General features: G+C 38.4%; 1 protein-coding gene across 14 annotated transcripts in view; it reads right to left on the minus strand.

Moving 5' to 3' along the window:
• LOC105467518 (unc-79 homolog, NALCN channel complex subunit) overlaps positions 1-23,078 on the minus strand; it is a 279,040-nt gene that overhangs the window by 240,529 nt on the left and 15,433 nt on the right. For 6 of the 14 annotated variants that reach the window (XM_071099672.1, XM_071099673.1, XM_011717158.3 and 3 more), the window contains exon 1: positions 740-21,353. The exons of 2 other annotated variants lie outside the window; for them this stretch is intronic. In XM_071099672.1, the coding sequence (XP_070955773.1) occupies positions 740-842 (103 nt within the window). In that variant the 5' untranslated portion in view covers positions 843-21,353. Of the gene's footprint in view, positions 1-739; positions 21,355-23,078 lie in introns of those variants that run through there. 6 more of the 14 variants (XM_071099677.1, XM_071099670.1, XM_071099671.1 and 3 more) reach the window with 4 other exon arrangements.

Consider the following 23,078-nt stretch of genomic DNA (forward strand, 5'->3'; position numbering starts at 1 on the left):
AAAAAAAAAGAAGAAGAAGAAAAAGAAAGAGAAGAATCATCTTGTAATATGTATTAGGCATACAGTCATTTTTTAAAATGATTACATACAAGAATTTAATCAGTATTTTAAGGAACATAAGTAAATCTTTAATAGAATTCCATGATAGAAACAATTACAAAAAACTTTTAATTTCTTTTAATTGTATTCAGCACACAAAATTATTCTTAGTTTTCTGGTTTAATAGCCTATTCACAAATTATCTATTGCCTGTTTTAATCACTAAGAAAAGCAGTACTCCAAATTGTTTTCTAATCACCCCCAAGATGGCTTATTATTAGCAAAATAATAATAGATATAAATCTCTGCTGAGGAATTATATTTAATGTTGCTTAACTAAAACTGAAAGAGAAAACTGAAAAGTCTTTCTACAACACTCAAAAAATCCTAAAATATAGGGAGTCCATTGCACGATGGCATCAATTGAAGTCAGATTATTAACTCAACATGTGATCATGAAAGTGTGTTTAGTAAATGCTTTAACTGTGAGAATATGTTAAGAGTAGATTAACATGATGAGTGTTAAGGAAGAATACAATGATCGTGCACTAATAAAAATGTAAAAAATAAATGTCACATTTTTTCTTCCAAAGAATTTCATAAATTAGGAGACTTCCTAATAGCTTTCTGAGCTTGGCTACCCAGATCTTCTCAAGATTCAGGAGGGACTCAACAGATTTATTTACCCTCCTAGACCTACCTGGAGTCACCAGCATTGTCCACATTCCTGACCTGACCTTTGACCTGGCTGTAGTGAAGGACCCCGTTCTAGTCATTCCTCTTTGCAAATCCCAAGGAGCCATGATGATCAACGTCTTTCTGGTCTCCTCTTCCACAGGGTTCTCAACACTGTCCACTTGTCCTTTCAATCTTTAAGGCTACCAAGGGAGCCTTTTAGGTGGTATGGCTCACTGTCAGCAGTTAACAGAAGACATATCAAGTCCTGGAGAAGCAAGGCCTGCTGTTCCCAATAGCCCATGGAAATAAGCTCCTGGATGCATTCTAACTCAGAATCCTTTTGATAAGTGTGGGACGTAGAAGCACAGAACGATAAAATATCAGAACTGGAAGGACCTTAGATACCTCTTCCCATAACCACTTCCTTTTAAAGATGGGGAAAATGAGACACATAGGTGGTCAATGGCAGAGCCAGACTAGTGCTTAGATTTCCTGATCCCAATCCAGTGATCTTTCCACTATGACATACTCTAGAATATGATTCTGAAATGATGTCCACGTGAATGTGACGTTCACATGAACGTGAACGTCCATTGCTTGACATCAATGCAATTTCCAGCAGTTACCAGGTTAATCACTGATTCTAAATCCTACATACACCATTTATCAGATTTGCCTTTTCTCTCTTCCACTACCTGAACTATTTCCATAATATGGTTAGCATTTTCCCAAAGAAATAAGTCTAGATTACAGATAATAATACCTTGAGTCTGTGTGACACATCAGCTCCAAAGAAAGCAACAAGTTTATAAACATCATCTCAATTAACTCCACAAGTATTTGGTTGTAAATAACTTTTTTTCCTAAGATAAAGTATAAATAGGTGATACTTGAAAACGGTTCAACTGCATAATCTACAAAAGTCCATTTCCTGCTCAGTGTTTTTGATCTGCTATTCATTATATTTTTAAAATCATATTACAAGAAAATCCCCATATTAATGCATAGTTCCAAGTTCCAAATATCCGAGATACATGCTAGGCCAGCACATGCTGTCTGCTCACCCACTGTCACAGTAATGAAGCATTACTGTGACTTTTCTCAAGTTTTAATATTCAGCAGGTTTCTGTAGAGTATTTCAGGAATACCATTAATCATTCCACCACCTAAGAAAAGGAGTTGATAATAGTACAGGGTACGGACAGTAAGTGCAAATGAGGAAAAAACTCACAGATCCCCCAACTCAGTGGCTTGCTCATAATTCAAGAGCTATAAAACCATCACTACACAACGATTACAAGCATTCAAAAATGTTTGTTAAATGAAAGGATGTTCTTTTTATAGCTCTTTTCATTAAAATGCAACAATAGCTCCTTTCCACAGGTACCCAAATATGCAGAGCAAAGCAGAGACGAGAGTCTCTTTTTTCTTTGAGATCTTTTAATATTTTACAAAAGTCATATTGCATTGTCTCTGTGTACTTACCTGTTCATTTTTCTATACCAGCTTGTAAATTTCTTAAGGGCAGAAACTATACCTTACTCATGGCTCTGTCCCAAGCCTAACACACTGGTACTTAGTAGGAACTCAGTATGTTCATAGGATTAAATGAACAAATGAATTAATACTTTAGTAACAGCACTTATCACTCAGGTCTTTAGGATATATAGAGAGTATACATATCTGCATATATATGTACACTATACACATATATACCTGCATATAGACATATGACAGATTGTGGACTCTTCATCCTTAGTGCCAGACACTTAGTAGGTACTCAATAAATCATTGATAAGTGAAGATGAAAAAAAAAAAAAAAGAAGAAAGAAAGTGGGATAGAGAAAGAGGAAGAGAGTGGTGAGCAATCATGAAAGACCATTTATAGAACAGATTGAAAAAACTGTTCCAGCCAATTTGTGCATTGGTGAATGCAATACAATCTTAGCAGTCATAGATTTAACTTCCATGTTTTCAACAACTCGAGAGCAGCCAAAAAGGTCCGTTACAAATAGTAATTTGTAATTGTGCCAAGGATGTGAATAAAACTCATTTACAGTTCAATTTTGTGCACTAGAGGTGGTCATTTGGCTGGTTAATAAGCCCATGTGAGCATCCAGGAGCCTCATCAAAGCAGAGTTCCTCTTTACTCCACACACATACCTGACTGCTGCTGCGGAGACTCCAATAACTGGGCCCGATAGATATAAATGAATGATCTTCAACCTCAACTGACCCTAAGGCTACATTTCTCTAGTAAGCTCCTTCTTCTACACTCTTCAATGATAGTTACACTGTCTTCAAAACTCCCCCCGGCACCACCCCTTTCCTTATACTTTAAAAAGCCATCTGTTATTGACTGAATTTTGTGGCGCTTAGAATTCATATGTTGAAACCTTAACCTCAAAATGTGACTGTACCCAGAGATAAGGCCTTTAAAAGGGTGATTAAGTTAAAATGAGGCCGTTTCGGTGGTGAACCCTAATCCAATCTGACTGGTGTCCTTGTAAGAGGAGATTAGGACACATAAGAGATACCAGAAATGTGGGAACACAGAGGAAAGGCCGCATGAGGACAAAGAGAGAAGGCAGACATCTGCAAGTGAAGGAGAGAGGCCTCAGGAGACACCAAACCTGCCAACACCTCGATCTCAGACTTCAGGCCTCCAGAACTGCGAGAAAATATATTTCTGTTGTTTTAGCCACCCCATCTGTGGTACTTTTATGGCAGCTGGAGCAAACTAATACACCATCATAGAGAAAATATTTTCTTTTCTTTTTTCGAGACGGAGTCTCGCTCTGTCGCCCAGGCTGCAGTGCAGTGGCGCAGTCCTGGCTCACTGCAGTGAGTGACCTCTGCCTCCCGGGTTCACACCATTCTCCTGCCTCAGCCTCCCGAGTAGCTGGAACTACAGGCACCCGACACCACGCCCGGCTAATTTTTTGTATTTTTAATAGAGATGGGGTTTCACCATGTTAGCCAGGATGGTCTCGATCTCCTGACCTCATGATCCACCTGCCTCTGCCTCCCAAAGTGTTGGGATTACAAGCGTGAGCCACCATGCCCGGCCCTGAGGAAATCTTATTAGTAAGGGTTAAGAGTATGAACTCTGAAATCAAACAGTTCTGACTTAAGACCTTGGATCTATCTCCACTTAAGCCCAATTTCCTCATCTGTAAAATGGGGATAATTATATCGACTTCATAGGGCTACTGTGATTATTGTGCTATTGTGATTACTGTGCGAGTGGATACTTTGCACAGTGCCTGCTATACACTCCACATATATTAAATAGTAGATGTCAAAAACCTACTAGCATCTCCTTTCCTTGTCCTGCCAGACACCAATCCCACCACTCACTGGGGCTCTCCATCCATCAGTGTGTCTCCTATGGACTTAATCTCTCCCGCTTTGCTAAATCATTCCTACCAGGATTCAAACAAACTAGAATCTCCCTTGTCGACGGGAAATAAAAAAACCTCTCTCCTGCCTTTCCATTCCCCCTCCAGTGATGGGTCTCTGCCTTCAGAGCCAAGATGATGAAGAGCTGTGCACACATTCTCCTCTCTCTGTCACTTCCTGTTCCTCCTTCCACTCACTCCAGTTTGGCTCCCACATCCACCACTGTACCGAGTCCTTTTCCCATAATCATCTGGAGCCTCCAGATTGCCAATCCGTTGGGTACTTTCTGATCACCATTTTCCTAGGCTTTTCAGAGCATTCTGTACAGTTGATCCCTCCCTCCTTCCTTCTTGAAACTCTCTCCCCTTGGCGTTCCAGATCCCACATTCCGCTGGTCTGCCTCCCGTGGAATGTATCCTTCTTCAAGTGCTTTGCCACTTCCCCCTATTGCTTGATGTCTAAGTGTTGGAATTCATCAGGGCTCAGTTCTAAACTCTCTGTTCCTCTCTCTCGATATTCTCCCCATAGGCAATCCCAACCATCCACAGGGCTGTCAGGACCGTCCAGGGGCCAACTGCTCTGAAAGGTCTGTCTCCATCCCGGGAGGGTAGCTCTTGTGAATAACAGGCCTCATCGATTCAATTTCTCCACTTGGAAATCTTATAAATATCTCAAAGAAAACATGTCCGACATTGACTCTTAGGTCTCCCTTCCCCCAAGAAAGAAGCCTACTCCACCATCCGTGTAATCCACCTAGTGACTCAAGCAAAGCATTCTAAAGTTCATCCTTGACAGCCCCTATTCCCTGCTGTATCTCACTCCTCTCATCCAGTCCATTGCTAAGTCCTATTAATCACTAAGTCTTATCACTAAATCCTATCAAATACATCTCCCAACTGTCTTCTGTTCTTTATCGTCACTGTCGTTACTCAGGAGCAGCATGTCCTGATCAAGTCTAACAGCCTCCTAACTCATTTTTCAGATTTCTTTTTGCTTCTCTCCACTCTTTCTCCTCAGAGCAGCCAAACAGATCTTTTTAAATTATAAACTGCTTCATACTGTCATAAACAGTAACCACTGCTCAGAGTACTTCATGGGCTGCCCACTGTCTTCAGGACAAAATCCCAAATCCTCCTTAGTGTGGTTAAAGTCCCTGCCTATCTTCCACCCTAATCTCGTGACACAAGAGCCAGACACTGTTGTGATTATTTATTTTATTTATTTTACTTTATTTTATTTTATTTTTGAGACAGAGTCTTGCTCTGTCGCTCAGACTGGGGAACAGTGGTCTGATCTCCGCTCAGTGCAACCTCCACCTCCCGAGCTCACGTGATTCTCCTGCCTCAGCCCCGCCAGTAGCCGGGATTACAGGCGCTGGTCACCGTGTCTGGCTAATTTTGTATTTTTAGTAGAGCCAGGGTTTCACCATGTTGGCCAGGCTGATCTCAAACTCCTGGCCTCCCAAAGTGCTGGGATTACGGGCATGAGCCACCACACCCGGCCCCTCTTTTCCTTAACACTGTTTTTTGCTTTTTTGTCTTTCTTTTTTTTTTTTTTTTTTTTTTGCTTGAAAACCTTTCTATGTCCTTGTCCCTCTTCGTAGAGTGCTTTCCCTCCACATTTTGTGGGACTAACTCCTACTCATACTTCAAAACCGACTTTAAGTGTCCCTTCCTCATCATGAAGGTCTTTGCAAACTTCCTTGTCTGAAATGATTCCCCGATCTCCACCTTCATTTCTTTCTGTGTAACACTCTGCGGTTTTGTCCAGAGCAGTGAGAACAATTTGTAATGATGTGTTTCTTTAGGTGACTGTTGACTGTCTTTGCTAAGTGAACAGTGAGCTTTTTGTTCACCATTGTGTACCTTTGGTGCCTATTAAGTATTGAATTTGCTGAGTTCCTAGAAAGGATGAAAATAGACAAGGCAAGAAGGGAAAGAATGGCCTTTTACAGCTGTTCAACTTTGTGTCTTTATAAAAATAGCCCAGGAGGCCAGCTATTAAAACTGTGATGAAAATGAAGAAAAAAAACAAAAGGGGTCTGTGCATACACAAATTTAATCTCTGTTCGATATTTTACTGCCCATTCTATCCTCACCGTTTCTTAGGGGCTTTGCTACTTTTTGGGAGCAAAAGTCATAAAAGCAAAATTCACTCATAGACTAAACAGTACTTTAACAAAATTGGGATTGCATAAAACATAAGTTTTAAATCTTTCTTCTTTAAGTCTTAAGCATTTTCCTATGTCACTAAATATTTTTAACGGAGATCCATCCCTATTTTTGAAAAATTTAATTAGCAATGCTCATTATCATAAAAGGAAAAAATTCAGGTAAGCAACATGAAGAAGATAAAAACACCTAAAGGGTCCACTACTGAGAAACAACTGTAGTTAACATTTTGGCATGTTATCCTTCTAGAAAATTTTCTTTGCATAAATACACATTTACCAGAATGGGATTAAACTGTGTATAGTTTTAGAATCTGCTTTCCTCACTTTCTAGGCACTTCTGTATCATCATTTTAATGGTTTTATAATTTCCTTTATGTAAGAGAATCATAATTTACTTTACCAATAATCTATTTGTGAGATTTTGGGGTGTTTTCCAGTGTTCTATTCAATGCTGCAAAGAATATTCTTTTCTTTTCTTTTACTTTGTTTATTTTTTGTAGAGACAGAGTCTCACTATACTGCTCAGGCTGGTCTCGAACACCTGGGCTAAAGGGATCCTCCTGCCTCGGCCTCCCAAGTGCTAGGATTACAGAAGTGAGGTGCCACGCGAGACCAGAATATCCTTTTAAATACTCTATGTGCACACATCTTTAATTATTTCCTTAGAATAAATTTTTAGTTACGAGATTGCTGAGTCATATGGAAAACACTCATTGTTAAAGCTCTTGGTAAGAATTAAGAAATCGTCCTTCAGAAAGACAGTACCTGTTTACATACCAGCAGAGTATATACATCATTAAGTGTGAATAATATCTCTTGATCATCCACTATGTTCCAGGTGCTCTATATACTTTTTTTTCTTTTCTTTTCTTTTTCTTTTCTTTTCTTTTTTTTTTTTTTTTTTTTTGAGAAGGAGTCTTGCTCTCTTGCCCAGGCTGAAGTGCAGTGGCACGATCTCGGCTCACTGCAACCTCTGCCTCCCAGGTTCAAGGGGTTCTCCTGCCTCGGCCTCCTGAGTAGCTGGGATCACAGGTGCGTACCACCATGCCTGACTAATTTTTTTGTATCTTTAGTAGAGACGGGGTTTCACCATGTTGGTCAGGCTGGTCTCAAACTCCTGACCTTGTGATCCACATGCCTCAGCCTCCCAAAGTGCTGGGATTACAGGTGTGAGCCACCGTGCCCCGCCTTTTTTTTTTTTTTTTTTTTTTGTGAGACGGAGTCTTGGTCTGTCTCCCAGGCAGGAGTACAGTGGCTCGATCTTGGCTCAGTGCAAACTCCGCCTCCCGGGTTCACCTCATTCTCCTGCCTCAGCCTCCCGAGTAGCTGGGATACAGGCGCCCGCCACCAAGCCTGGCTAATTTTTTTAACGTATTTTTAGCAGACACAGGGTTTCACCGTGTTAGCCAGAATGGTCTCAAACTCCTGACCTTGCCATCCGCCTGCCTCGGCCTCCCAAAGTGCTGGGATTACAGATGTGAGCCACCACGCCCGGCCCTATATACTTATTTTTAACCCTAGAAATAACTTTGCAAGGTGGTCACTATCATTACCATTAAAAGTTGAATAAACCAAAGCTCAAAAACAGTAAGTGACTTGCCCAAAGACACAAAGCTAATAAGTATAAAACTGATAGTTTAACAGGCTGCAAGCCATGCTTTTCCACCAGACCACATTGTTCTTTAATTATTTTTACTGGTTTAATAATATTCAGTGATACAGATTTAGCATGAAATACAGACACTTCCCCTATTCTATTGTTCGCATTTAGGTTGTTTCCAATATTTCATTAAGTAAAACTGCAGTGAGCAGACAAAATATTAGACTATTTAGAAATTAGACTAGTTATTTATTTCTTAGAAAACACAAAACAAAACATGTTTACTTCATTAGTCCTGCCCTTTACTTCTTGAAAAATCAGATCCCCTTCATCCTTCAAGGCTCATCTTAAGAGTTACATTGGCCGCATGCGGTGGCTCATGAGTGTAATCCCAGCACTTTGGGAGGCCGAGGTCAGGAGTTTGAGACCAGCTTGGCTAACATGGTGAAACCCTGTCTCTACTAAAAATACAAAAATTAGCCAGATGCAGTGGCACCCACCTGTAATCCTAGCTCCTCAGGAGGCTGAGGCAGAATTTCTTGAACTCAGGAGGCCGGGGTTGCAGTGAGCTGAGATCATGCCACGGCACTGCAGCCTTGAGTGAAGCCTTCTAATTGACGCTCGACATTATCAATAGCTCTCTTTTCTGACTACCCAAAGCATGTATTATCTGCTTCCAAAATTTTTGCACTTCATTATATAAATATTTCACTGATTATAAACTGTTCTAGATGGTTCTAAATTAGTTTCATGTTTGCAAATCTAGTTTCCCTAACAACACTTTAAGATCCTTGGAGACAAAACCATGTTATATTACATTTGTACTCCCCTGGGACTTGTCACAATGCTAGGTACATAGCAGATGGTCAACAGCAGCACAGTGGTTGAAATGAATTGAAAGTTTAAATGTCAATTATCTTTAGTCCTATTACTATTCCCTAAATAACTGCTTTAAAATTCTAATATCATTTACACTAATAAGTAATTTCGAGATGAAATTTGCTTGTATAACATGCAAATAATGCAGTAGTCTTTTTCATGATTTATTTCCTTCCATCTCTCATTCCAATGGAACCCCCCAAAATTTTATAGGTTCTTCATTATCATTTGCAGTACTCATTTTTTTTCCTGCAAATTGGCTACTCCAACTTTATTTTTAATTACTTAGACCCCAAACATGTTGAGTCATGGTGTTATCACGACGCCCTGCAGAGATCCCTGGGAGGGAATGTGAGTATGTGAGTTCCCTCCTACAGCTATGTGTGACTTCAAGCAAATCACTTAATATGTATAAGCCTCAGGAGTTCTTATTTGTTTGTTCTGTTCTGTTTTTGCTAAATGAGAAATTAAAGTAACATTTTCCCCACATTCTTTGCCAGTGCTAGTTATTAATATTGTAGATTTGATAGTATATGTCCTAATTCCATCTTAATTTTTTATTGGTTTCTTCTTGCATGACATAAAGCCTAAGATTTTACAGATGGTTTTCTGTCATTGCCCCCTTATAAGCCATTCATCTTCTTTTCATTCTAAGCTGTCATTAAGAAATGATAGACATAAATAAAGAGCATGTGGACATATTTCACAAATGTGCGTTGTTATAACTATTCACCACAATGGTTTAAGTAAAAATCATGCCTGATACCTTTTTAAATTTTTCTCTTGACTAGCGGATCAATAAGGAATCAGACATCCTCCTCAATTACCTGCCACTGCATATCTGTCTTTACTCACTATTTTTGTGTCCTTCATATAGACTAGTGATTCTACTTATTGACCCTACTGGTTCTGTCTAGAAATCAACCCCAGGGTCTACCCTTTTCTCCTTCCACGTTGACATCACCTTAATTCAAGCTTTTGTAATCTTTTCCCTAGATTAACTGCTGTGATGTCCAGACTGATCCCTTCTTATCCTTTTTCCGCATGACACCCAGTGTGATCTTTCTCAAGTTCAAATCTTCCTCATTTTCTGCTGGTTGAAATCCAAACAATTAACTTAGCATATCGAGCCCAGCATGAAAAGCTCCCTGCTCACCTGTCGGGTTTCACCTTCTGCCTCTTTTCCTTGTGTCCCACACTTCAGTCATACTGACATGCAAAAACTCTAACTCATGATGCTGTTATTCCTACATGTTTCTAGACACATTCTCTACTACAGGAATACAATCCATACTTCTTTGCCTGGCTAAATTCTAAGAATTCTTTAAAGCTTAGCTGTACCCGTTTCCCCAGTAGATAACTAACCTTCCCACAAACCACATTACATGCATTTCCTCAGCACGTTCATAGCACACGGGACTTCCCTCTATCATGGATGGCATTTATCAACGCATGCTACAATTATTAACTCAATGGCTGTCTCCTCCACTAGGCTATCAGAACCTTCAGATCAGAAACCGTCTCTTTAATTTTAGTATGCCCAGCATTTAACAAGTGTCTGGTCCTAAATGTTTGCTGAATGACTGAATGAAGAAATGAAGAAATGAATGAATGAATTGCCACAGGACTCTTGATACAATGAAGCAGTTCAGAACTTATTTTCCTTTCATGGGCTAGTTTTGAATCTTGAATATAACAGGAAAGTTTCCACTACCTCCTCTTCCTACTACTCATAGGAAGAACAATTTGTATCATAAGAACTACTTGTATCACTTTCCTCTAGAATCCCCCAATTCCACCACCATCCATTTTGGGGTATGGAGCTGGTCTGGCTGAAAGCTTAAGAATGGAATAAGGATGGGATCATATCTTCAAGGACAGAGTGAGATCAAAGAATACCCATTCCAAGAGTCAGAAGGCCAAACAGAGAGCCCCACTCTACGGAACTAACTGTGTGAGAAGCCAGGCATGGCCTCAAGGTTATAGGATGATACGTGCCCCTCTCTCACCCTGACCAGCTCAGAGAACACTCAGAGCAGAGGCATATAAATATTTTTCATTTTCTGAGTCAGTCTTGACTGAGATTAGAGCTATGTACCTCTAGGTGCTGGAAAGTGAAACACCCTTCATAGAGGAAAATCTCTAAGAAGGACGTTTGGGGAAAAATAATCTTAGGAGGAACGGTAGAAAAAATACAGGGCTTAGCACAGCTAACATTGGCCCTATTCTATTCAGAATGAGCTAGATTCCCTTCCTCTATTGGATTAGAGCCACAGAGAAGAGGCCCTGAGGGTAGAAGGTATCCAGGCTACCCCACTGGCAGACACTCATCATCTACCTTCAATAGTCACCATCTGTCCCCTTCTACTCTTTCTCTCTTTTTTTCTTGCTTAAGTATTTAAAGCATATCCTATACATCACATTATTTAACTTATCAATATTTTCATATAATTTCTCACTAATAAAGACATTAAGAATATAATGACATACTATTATCACAACATTAACAAATAAATCCTTTAATATCGGAAGCCAAACAAGATTTGAGGGGTATTTTCCAAATTCCATATGCTCCCTTCCCTCATTCACAGATTAGCAACTATTACCTGCACTCACCAGTCTCCTAAGGAAAACCACACAAACTCTGAGAATATGGGCCTTGGGGTTTCTTAGTTTCCATTTCCAGCCACATGTTCCAACTTTTCCAAGTATTTCATCATTCACCTCATCATACATCTGTAATCTTCTGCAGCTCCTACAAGAGTCACCTCAACCCTCCTCCTTGCCTCATCTCAACAATGAGAGCTTTTCACACACACAAACACACACACAATCCATTTTACTGATGGGAAAAACAAAACAAAGCAGAGGCACCAAGAGTCTAAGTCCAGGGTTTATTTGAATTCTGGCTTTCTATTTACTATGAGAATGTGGACAAAGTCATGAACTTCTCTGAGTCTCAATTTCCTAATTTATAAAATGGGGGTAATTATATCTATCTCACAGAGTTGCTATAAGGACTTTCAAATATTGCATATATAAACTACCTAGCACAATGACTAGCACATAGTAGATAATAAATTACTACTATAATTAGCCATTACAGGTGAGTTTCTCTTCTTCCCCTTTCCCAGTTCAATACTCTGTCCCTTAAAATGGTGTAACCTATGGAGTAAAGAAGACAGAAGACATACTAGTGATCTTGTGTCATCAATAAAATCAAGAATAGCCCCCTACACACACACACATAGACACACGCGCACATGCGAGGTGCACACACACACACTCTACTGCTGCATGTGGTACTAAAATTTATTCTATATTCAGAGATTTATCTTGTAAAGAACAAAAGACAAATGCAGCTAATAAAAAAGATATATTCAGAAATGGAGATGTGGGAAGAGCAAGGCGACAATGCACTGTTTGACAACTGTAGCACACAAGCAGAGTTCTTTGCAAATCCTTGATCAAAGAAAGATCTTCTCTTTTGAGGAAAGTCATCTTCTTTAACTGAAAGCAAAACCTCATAAAAGACACAAATGAAGGGTTGTGGAAGAGGATACACAGGTAGAGAGGCTGAACAGTCCCAAGGATGTCAAATGTCACAAATGGCATTGTTAAACTCTTCCAAATATTTGCATACTTACATACATAGTCTTCAGCCAGTTTTGGTTTCAGGTAGCAAATTTTACCTGGCACTTTCAGCAGACAGGGGAAGTCAGCAAAGAACATTCCTGTTCTTTGGCAAGTGACTCCAACACTATCATCATTAGCATCATCAACATCATCATCATCATCATCCATTACATTTGTATGGCCATTTACATTTTTCAAAGTACTCCACATACATTATTTAATTAAATTTTTTCAGCATTTAACATGTGAAAAGCAAAATGTCCAGCCTAGGGAATTTTAGACATTAGCAACAAGTTAAGCAGCAAAAGTGAAAGGAAAGATACCAGTGTTCTTATTCATTCATCAGATAGTGATTAATGAAGCACTTCGATATATCAACATAAATAAGACAAAATCCTTACCTCTAGAAGGTCACAATAATCACAATAATAATTCTAAATTCTGAGTGTTTACTATATGCTGGTAAACATAAAATAGTTGTGTTGCTATTATTTCCACATTACCAATGAAAAAACTGAGGCTGAGAGAGGTTAAGTAACTTGCCCAAGATCATGTAGGAGGTAAATGATAGAGCCATTTCCTGATATGTCACCTATAAAGAGAAACATTTGAACTAGCTGTGACCCCCACTGCACATTTTAGTACACTATGTATACACACACACACACATCCGTACATACATACATAAAACCATCTAGTTAGCTTTCATACATGAATTAGTAAGACCTAACACCTGTCAATGGAAAAAAGTCTAGGCCAGATGTGATGGCTCATGCCTGTAATCCCAGCACTTTGGGAGGCTGAGGCAGGTGAATGACTTGACCTCAGGAGTTCAAGACTAGCCTGGGCAACATAAGTGAGACCCCATTTCAACAAAATAAAATTTTTTTAATAACCAAGTGTCATGGTGATACCTGTAGTCCCAGCTACTTGGGAGACTGAGGTGGGAGAGTGGCTTGAGCCCAGAAGATTGAGGCTGTGAGCCTTGATGGCACCACTGCACTCCAGCTTGGGTGACAGAGTGAGACCCTGACTCAAAAAAAAAAAAAAAAGATTTAAAAAGTCTAAACATGGAACTGCTTCCCGGGCCCCAGTGATGGGACACTTGCAATAAAGAAAAGGGAAAAAAATGTATTCCCCTCAAACAATCTATTCCGCCTCAAAAAAGGAGGTTTCTATTCCAGTTTCTAATGCACTATTGGTCAAGAGAGCTTGTACTAGAAACTTTGAAAGTCAGATTCATTTCATGATGTGATGAAGAAACTGATACAGCCAGTGAATTTTCTTCAAGTTGAATGTTGGATATGTAATAATTTGACACAGAACATGGAAATCTATTCTATTTTGATGCAACTGGGTTAGGTTATAAAGACTTGTTTTTCAAAGTTTACTGAGCAGCTTCCTCAGATCAAGATTTTGAAATTAGAGAATCTGAGGCCAAATTTTAAGTACTTCCTACCCCACTGGAAGAGTGACTCACAAGCTTGCACTTTCTAATTGATGAGATAAGACATCTGAATACTGTGCTTATTTTACTTGAAACTGCAAGGGGAGGGAGAGAAACAAGAGCATTACTGATCTTTTCAAGAAAGTATAAATTCAGACATATGGATTTAGCAAATGAAAGCTAGAAAATTATTTAATCTCTCATTACTAAATTTCACTGAGCTCTCTATTTAAAAAATCATACGTTTTTGAAGAACTGAGGAATTATTTGGTGAAAATTAAATAATTTTAGGGATATACGAAGGCTGATGATTATGAATCATTCTTTAAGTTTCTACAACTAAGTGCAATACTCAAGACGTATCTGAAGTATTAACCACCTATCCAATGTGGCTCAATTTCAAAACAAAATGATTGCACTGAAAATAAATTCTACTCCCTAAGAAGACACAGATAGCCCAGAATTGCCTAAACAAGAAGATGCATCGTAGCCAGCACTGTCCTTAAATGTCTGGCTATGTGGAAAACCTCTGGGAATTATTTGGGATCCACTTTCCTGTGGAAGCGCGATTCTCTTCCATGACAGTGCGAAAATTCAAGTTGCCATTCGTGATCAACCTGGAGTCAAAATTCAGATGTACTTTGATTCAGAACATACTACACAATTCAGAAGAATCATTCAGCCCATCACACAGCAAAATTTTTACTTGAACAAAATTGAACCACAATTAAATATAAAATTACAACTCTCTAAAGACTGTTTTTAAGACACTTAAAACTATAATAGTATTGTTACAGTGTTTCCCATGTGCCAGGCACTGTTCTATCCTTTTAACTCTCTAAGCCTCACAACAATTCTGTGAGGTAGGTGCTCTTTTATTTCCCTGCTCTTATTTCTTTACTGATGAGAAAACTGAGAAAATTGTTATCAATTTAAAAAATTCGCCCAGGCGCAGTGGCTCACTCCTATAATCCCAGCGCTTTGGGAGGCCGAGGTGGGTGGGTCATCCTGAGGTCAGGGGTCAAGACCAGCCTGGCCAACATGGTGAAACCCCATCTCTACTAAAAATACAAAAATTAGCTGGGCATGGTGGTGAGCACCTGTAATCCCAGTTACTCTGGAGGTTAAGGAAGGAGAATCGCTTGAACCTGGGAGGCGGAGGTTGCTGTGAGCCGAGATCACGCCATTGCACTCCAGCCCTCCAGCCTGGGTGACGAGAGCGAAACTCCATCTCAAAAAAAAAAAAAAAAAAAAAATCATGCAGTCCAGGTATAATCTGTTCTTTCACACATTCAGTAAATGTTCATTGTAGTTAACTATGTGCCAGTTGCTGGGGATGTAACAGTGCACAAGACAGCCACAGTCCCTGATGTCATGCAGCATATGAGAAAGTGTGAAAAATGAGCGAAAAGACAGTAAATATTTTTTAAAGGTCTATAAAAATATTACAAGAGACTCAAATACAGACTGAAGAAGCGGCTGGGAAATGCCTTCTTGACACAGGATAGTCCGGGAAGACCTTTCAGAAGAGATAATATTTAAGTAAGACATGAAGGATGAAAAGATGCTAGGCATGGAAAAGTAAGAGAAAGGTTCTGGGTCAGGACTGCAAAGTGAAGACAATCATCTAAATCATACACAACTAAAATGTCACCAAATTACAGTAAAAGCATTTTTCAAAGACAAGAAGAAAAGGAGACAAGGCAAGAAAACACAAAGCGAGATCATTTTTGGAAGCTTGCAAGCCAATAGAGAAGTAGCAGTTGACTTGGAAGAGACCAGACAAAGTCAAATCCCAGGCCAGCAGCAGTGCTAAGAACCAACTGATTCCAAAGCCAAGAACCAACTAGTGTGCATTTCAGGCTTCTCAAAAGGCACAGAAATGGCAGCAACAGAGAGCTTTGGAACAAGAAGTAAGGGGCAGAAGAGGGTGCTAAAAAAAATGAAGGGGATTGGCTGAAAACTGTTTAAGAGCAATGAGAACCCTAAATTTTCTCCCCTACTTCACATACCTGACAGAGCACCTTTCCTCGACTCAGAAAATCTCAAGTTCATTGCCAGAAGAGAGACACATCAGAGGATCTCCGGAATGGCAGAGACCAAACAGAATGGAAAGCCAGGATAATCTACCTAACCAAGGGGATTTGCTGGCTATACGAAGTGTAAATGCTAAATGCAGAGCGCAACCAAACCCTGTCCTCCAACCCCTGGCAGCTAGACCCTTACCCTTCAGGCTGGAGACTAGAAGCCTCTTTTTATCCTCCTTCCTTCTGTGAATCTGACTAAGTCACAGAGGAAAGGTCTGAGGACAGTGACACCAGGGGTGCCCCCAGTAAATGGCCCTCTAACCTGCCCAGGTCAGCTTCTTAGTTTCAGCCCTTAATTGTGAGTAGACAGGGAAGGATGGCCAACAATCTAAAGAAAGCCTCTAACTGTAAGACCAGAAGGAGAGAAAATCAACTTGGAGAGAAAGAGTCTGTAGGGAAGAAGAAAACCTTATCTTAAAAAAACAAAAAAACAAAAAAAAAAACCTGTTACTAATATCAGAAAGATAAGATACTCTACCTATGAATGAATGCTGTTGTGTTGTTAGAAAAACAACATACAGTGAAGAAAAAAAGTTTTTGTAGATCAAAAACATAATCCCAGAAATAATCAATAGAAGGTTTAGAAGACACAATTGAGAAAATTTCCCCAAAGTACAGCAATAGACAAAATAAAAGAGAAATGACAAATACAGGATAGCCAATATCAGAATATAAGGAGTTTCAGAAAAAGGCAATAGCAAAACCAAAAGAGTTAAAACTATTAACAAAATTAGTTAAGAACTTTTTAGATAAAGGTGGATTAAAAGAGCCCACCACAATGAGTAAAAATAGACACAGCAATGCACATTGTTATGAAATGTCAGAAGCTAGGGACAAAGAAAAGACTACATTCTTCTAGAGAATTTTTTAATTTTTTATATTACTTAAGAAAGATCAAGAATCAAAATGGCTTTCAAATTCTCCAAAGCAACACTGGAAACAAGGATGAAGTTATGCCTTCAAAACTCTGAAAAACAACGTTCCCAAAGTAGAATTCTACATTCAGGCAAACTACAAATCAAAAATAAAGGCATATTTAGACATTCATAGATGCATTGTTTCTCCTGGGAGAAGAAAACACCCAGTTGTGTATCAGGCATAGAGGGCAATCAGTCAAGGTCAGAGCAATGCGGTTCAAGAGACAAATTCCTGAAAGTTGCCATCACCAAGAACCCCAGACCATGCTTTTAACCCAATGCAGAATGCCTCGGCAAGCGTGGCCCAGATATTTGTTCTTGAGCCAATAAAGTTCCTACTTTCCTCCACAGTGGCCTCAAACAGCTAAGGACACTCGTTTTACCCCCACAGAAAGTGTCTGCTTTGACCTGCTTCTAAGAGCTAGAGGCAGGTCATGTTGAGCTTAAGCAGAAAACATAGAGTAACCCACTCCCTGACCACATTTCTGGTCAGAGGCCCCCGGCCTACACGACAGAACCCCCAAAGCCTCAACCGGGAGGAACCCCTTCTTTCAGAGGACTCACTTCTGACTTTGCTCAGTGACCTCCCAAAGAGGAGCTCTCAAGGAAGGTGAATTTAGATTGTGGCCCACAGTTTAGCACATCTTCATGATATGAAAGAGGGCATACAATTATGTATACACTTTCAAAAGTAATAATAACGTACACCCATTTACCCACCACCAGATTAAAAGATAGAACATTTCCTCTATCTTATCTGTACCTACCGCTGATTTAATCCCCCCTCACACACCGTAGATATAAGTCCCTTTCTAATGTTTTCATTTATCATTCCCTTGCTTTTCAGTTTCATCCCCTGATGATGTATTATCCAAACATTAAATTATCTAATTCAAAAAACTGAAGGGCAAGCATGATCCCAGTGGCATAAGAAAAACACAATATGCATATTGTCATTGTTGAGAAGGCTCCCATATTTACAAGTTGGTTTTTTTCTTTTTTTTTTTTTAGAGACAAAGTCTTGTTCTGTTGCCCAGGCTGGAGTGCAGTAGTGCAGTCACTGCTCACTGCAACCTCAAACTCCTGGCCTCAAGCGATCCTCTGGCTTCATCTTCCCAAGTAGCTGGGATTAAAGGCACGCACCATCACGGCTGTGCCCTGTATTCATGACTTTTGATAATCATTTCTTTATTAAAGAATAAAGAGCTGCTGTGACTTCATTTTGATCCAGAAACAGACAGTAGATGAATAGCCACAAGCCTGGTTCTAAAGGCAGCAGCCATTTATTTAAGAAACGGATCTAAAAACCAGAGACTAGAGTTTAAGCACTCAAAAATAATCAGCTTAAATATGGTAAAAGAGGAGGATTCTGCAAAGAGGACGGTGGTAGCAGCATAGTTTTTGAGTCAACCCGGGGCCCTCTGTTAAAAACAGACAGATCAGTGAGGATAACAAAACCAAAGACCCACTGACAATCTCTGCAACAAAATTAGGAGACAAAGTATCACCGTGGACTAAATATGAAAGGACGGGGACAGACTGCTGATAGCCACACAGCCATGTGGCTTCAGTATCCATGCAGGAAGACACGAAAGGAAGGCAGTCGGGTCTCTGATGGTCTTCAGAACAGAACTCTCAAGTCATCAATAGCTACTCACTGGAAGCTGGGGCCCAGTCTGAAAACAGGAGTCAAAGCAAAGAGGGAGTTCCTCCAGTGATAAGATCTGAAAGTGATGGAGCAGATTCTAAAAATGAACAAACCAAAAACTACTTTCCTGAAGCAAGTGAGGGAATTCCCCAAGGAAAAAAAACCCTAAACTCTGGATCCCCAAACTCTGACATCTCTGACTGACCCCGGAACCACTCAAGTGCAAAATAGACCCAAATCAGCCCAGCTAAAGACACAAGATCTGAACAAAGTAAGGAACTGCTGCATGAGAACAGAGTTTGCAATTCAATCCCAGTCAGGAAAACTACCCATAAAACAAAGGAAACAACACCTCATCAGTGGGAAATAGTAGAGCCCAAAGTCTCCAAAACTTAACATTCATAATATCCGGGATACAACTCAAAATGACCCAGAATAAGAAGAACCAAGAAAATAAAACACATTCCCACAAGAAAAGTCAGTATATTCTGATCCTGAAAGGAAATAGATGCTGGAACTAACAGACAAGGAGTTTAATGAATTGCTAAAACTATCTTCAATTAAGTAAAACAAAACATGTTTTCAATGCATGAAACTCTCATCAGAGAAATGGGAAGTCTCAGCAGAAATAAAAAAAAATCATAGAAGAAGAACAAGATGGAAATTCTAGAACTGAAAAACAATTTCAGAAATTAAAAAAATTAACCGAATGAGCTTACAGCCATTAGAAACAGACATGACAGAGGAAAGAATACATGAACTTGAAAACAGAGCAGTAGAAAGTATCCAAGGTGAAGAACAGAGGAGAGAAACGATTAAAAAAAAAAAAAAAAAAAAAGAAGCGAGCCTCTGAGGTTGGTTAGGTAGCATCAAACAGTAAGAGGTACATATGTGTGATGGGAATACCAAAAGGAGAGGACAAAAAGAATGGCGCTGAGAAAATATTTGAGAAATAATGGCCAAAGAGTCCTCAGATTTGGTAACAGGCAGAAATTTTCAGATGTGAAATGACAAACACCAAGCAGAATGAACACTCAGAGGCCCAGGCCAATAGAAGCCCAGGTGACACTCAGACTGCTGAAAGTCAAAGATAAAGAGCAGATCTTCAAACCAGCAAGAGAAAAACAATAATTTACATACATTTTATGGATATATGGTAAGTAATGGCTGAATTCACCTCTGAAACCAAGAAGGCCAGAGGGAATAACATTTTTAAAGTACTCAAAGGAAAATGTCAAAGCGAAATCCTGTATTCAGCAAAAATATTATTCAATAATATAAAAGCAAAATAAAGACTTTTTCAGACAAAAGAAATCTAAAACATTTGGTCACAAGTAGAGCTGCACTACAAAATACGTGAAGGAAAGTTTTTCAGGCTAAAGAAAATAAATTTCAGATAGAAACTGGAGCCCTCAGGAAAAAAAAACAAAGAACACCAGAAATGGTAAATATCTTGATAAATGCCAAAGACTATACTTTCTTTTTCCTGTTAATTTCTTTATTAACCATGTAATTTTAAAATTAAAGTTACAGCATTGTCTTGTGGGGTTTATAACATATGTAGATGTATTACATAAAATAAGTATAAAATAAAGAGGGATATGGGCCTATAAAGTTGCAAGATTTCTATATTTTAAATGAGGTAGTACGTTATTAACTGTGAAAAATTAAGGATGTACAAATAATTGCTCAGTCAACCAGTATTTTAAAAATGCAAAAAAGAATATTTAAAAAGACAGTAGGAAAACTTTAAAGGGTGAAAGGAAATGAATGGGAAACATAAACCAGATAAACAGTATGTGAAGGTAGTCCGGAGTAGCAATATTAATATCAGATAAAATAGATTTCAAAGCAAAATATATTAACAAGAATTAAAAAGACATTTCATAAAAATAAAAGAGGTATTCAACAGGAAAACATAGCAATCATAAAAGTGTATGAACCCAGTAACACAGCTTCCAAACACATGAAGCAAAAATGACAGATTTAAAGGGAAAAGGAATTCCATAATCTAAAGACTGCAATATGCTTTAACAGCAACTATTAGAAAAACTAGACAAAAATCAGCCAATGCATAGAAGATTTCAACACATCACCCAACAATTTAAAAATACATTTTGTTTTCAATTGGCACATAGAATGTTTACCAGTATAGACTATGTTTGAGGTCATAAAACAAGTCTTAATAAATGTCAAAAGATTGAAAGCATACAGAATATATTCTCTAACAAAAATAGAATTGTTAGAAATCAAAAACAAGATAACCAGGAAAATCCCAAATATTTGGAAATTAAACAACACACTTCTAGGCCAGGCACGGTGGCTCACATCTGTAATCCCAGAACTTTGGGAGGCCAAGGCAGGTGGATCATCTGAGGTCAGGGGTTTGAGACCAGACTGGCCAACGTGATGAATCCCCGTCTCTACTGAAAATGCAAACTAGCCAAGCATGGTGGCACATGTCTGTAATCCCAGCTATTCGGGAGGCTGAGGCAAGAGAATCGCTTGAACCTGGGAGGTGGAGGTTGCAGTGAGCTGAGATCGTGCCACTGCACTCCACTGTGGGCAACAGAGCAAAACTCCATCTCCCTACCCCGATCCCCCTCAAAAAACCACACACACTTCTAAAGAAAGAAACTTTGGGTCAAGATAAATTAGAGAATATTTTGAACTGAATAATGAAAATACAAAACTGGTAGAATGCGCCTAAAGCAGGACTTACGAAGAAATGCACGGCTTTCAAGTGCTTATATTAGAAAAGAAGAAAGACTTCAAATTAATAATATAGTTTTCACTTTCAGAAGCTAGAAAAAGAAGAGCAAATTAAAACCCAAACAAACCAAAGGAAGGAAATGGTATAAATAATTATGTACAAAAATCAATAAAATAGGAAACAGAGAAACAATAGAGAAAATCATTGAAACAAAAAGTTGGTTCATCAATAAAATTTATAAACCTCTAACCAAACAGGTCAAGAAAAAAAGAGACATAAATTGCCAATATCAGAAATAAAAGAGGAACATAGCAACAAATTCTATAGATACAAAAAGAATTATAAGGGATTATTATAAATAACTTTATACCAGTAAATGGCAACTAGACAAATCTGTCAAATGGACAAAATGGACAAATTCCTTAAAAGACACAAATAACCATAACTGACTTAAGAAGAATTTAAAGCAAACAAAAATTGTGAAATCTTCATCACTTGAAGAAACTGAATTTAAAATATGAAACCTTCCCACAAAAAAAGGAACCTCCAGGCTCTGATGGCTTCAATGGTGAATTTATCAAAAAATCAAGGAATCGTTATCAATTCTACACAAACCTTTTCAGAAAATGTAGAAAAGGAAACACTTCCCAACTCATTTCATGAAGCCAATTTTATCCTGATTTCAAAACCAGACAAAGATATCACAAGAAAACTACAGACCAGTGTATCCCACGAAAACACAGATACAAAACTCCCTAACTAAATATTAGAAAACTGAATCCAACCATATTTTTAGAAGAATACATTACGACCAAATAGGGTGTAATTCAGGAATAAAGGAATGCAAGTTTGGTCTAACATTCTGAAAGGCTCAAAGCTTTCCACCTAAGGTCAAGAACAAGGCAAGAACACTCACTCACATCGCTTTCATTTAGCATTGTTCTGAAGGTCCTAGCCAGTGCAATCAGCAATAAAAAGAAATAAAAGGCATACAGATTGGAAAGGCAGATGTAAAATTATCTTTATTCACAAATGGCATAACAATGCATACTGAAAACCTTAAATTATACATAATTTTTTTCTTTTTTTAAACTACTCACCAAATACGTGAGTGTCGCAGGGGTACAGGATATAAGACCAACATGAAAAAGCTATTGTATTTATCTATACTAACAACAAATAATTAGGAAATAAAACTTGAAAAAACAAATCCACTCACAAAAATACTTAGGAATACATTTAATGAAAAGATGTGACAACTACCAAATATTGCAAAAGAGAATTAAACAAGACATAAATAAGTTTAGATATATGTCATTCCAAGGAATGATAAGAAAGTAATCCTCTCCAAATGGATCTATAGACCAAAATCCAAATAAGCTTCCTTTGAAGCAAATTACAAGTTGATTTAAAAATTTACATGGAAAGTAAAGGACTTAAAATATTTGAAATAATTTTGAAAAATAAGAACAAAGTTGGAAGACTGATAGTACTAAAGATCATATGCCATTGACATAAGAATAGATGAAAAACAAAATAGAGTCCAGAGACAGACCCACACATATATGAGTGATTGACTGTCAACAAAGGTACCAGGATAATCCAATAGAGATAAGATACAATTGGATATTGTAAATGGAAATAATGAACCTCAAACTTTACCTCACATTATACATAAAAATTAACTCAAAAATGTTTCTAAACCTAAATGTTAGAGATAAAACCATTAAACTTCTAGAAGAAAATGCTGAAGAAAATTTTTGTGACATTGGTTTAGGCAAAGATTCCTTAAACAAGATACCAAAAGTGCAAATGCTAAAAGAAAAAAAAATTGAAAATGGGTTGTATAATTTAAGTCT

This window comes from Macaca nemestrina, chromosome 7 (genome assembly GCF_043159975.1).
Source record: "Macaca nemestrina isolate mMacNem1 chromosome 7, mMacNem.hap1, whole genome shotgun sequence".
Taxonomy (NCBI): Eukaryota; Metazoa; Chordata; class Mammalia; order Primates; family Cercopithecidae; genus Macaca; species Macaca nemestrina.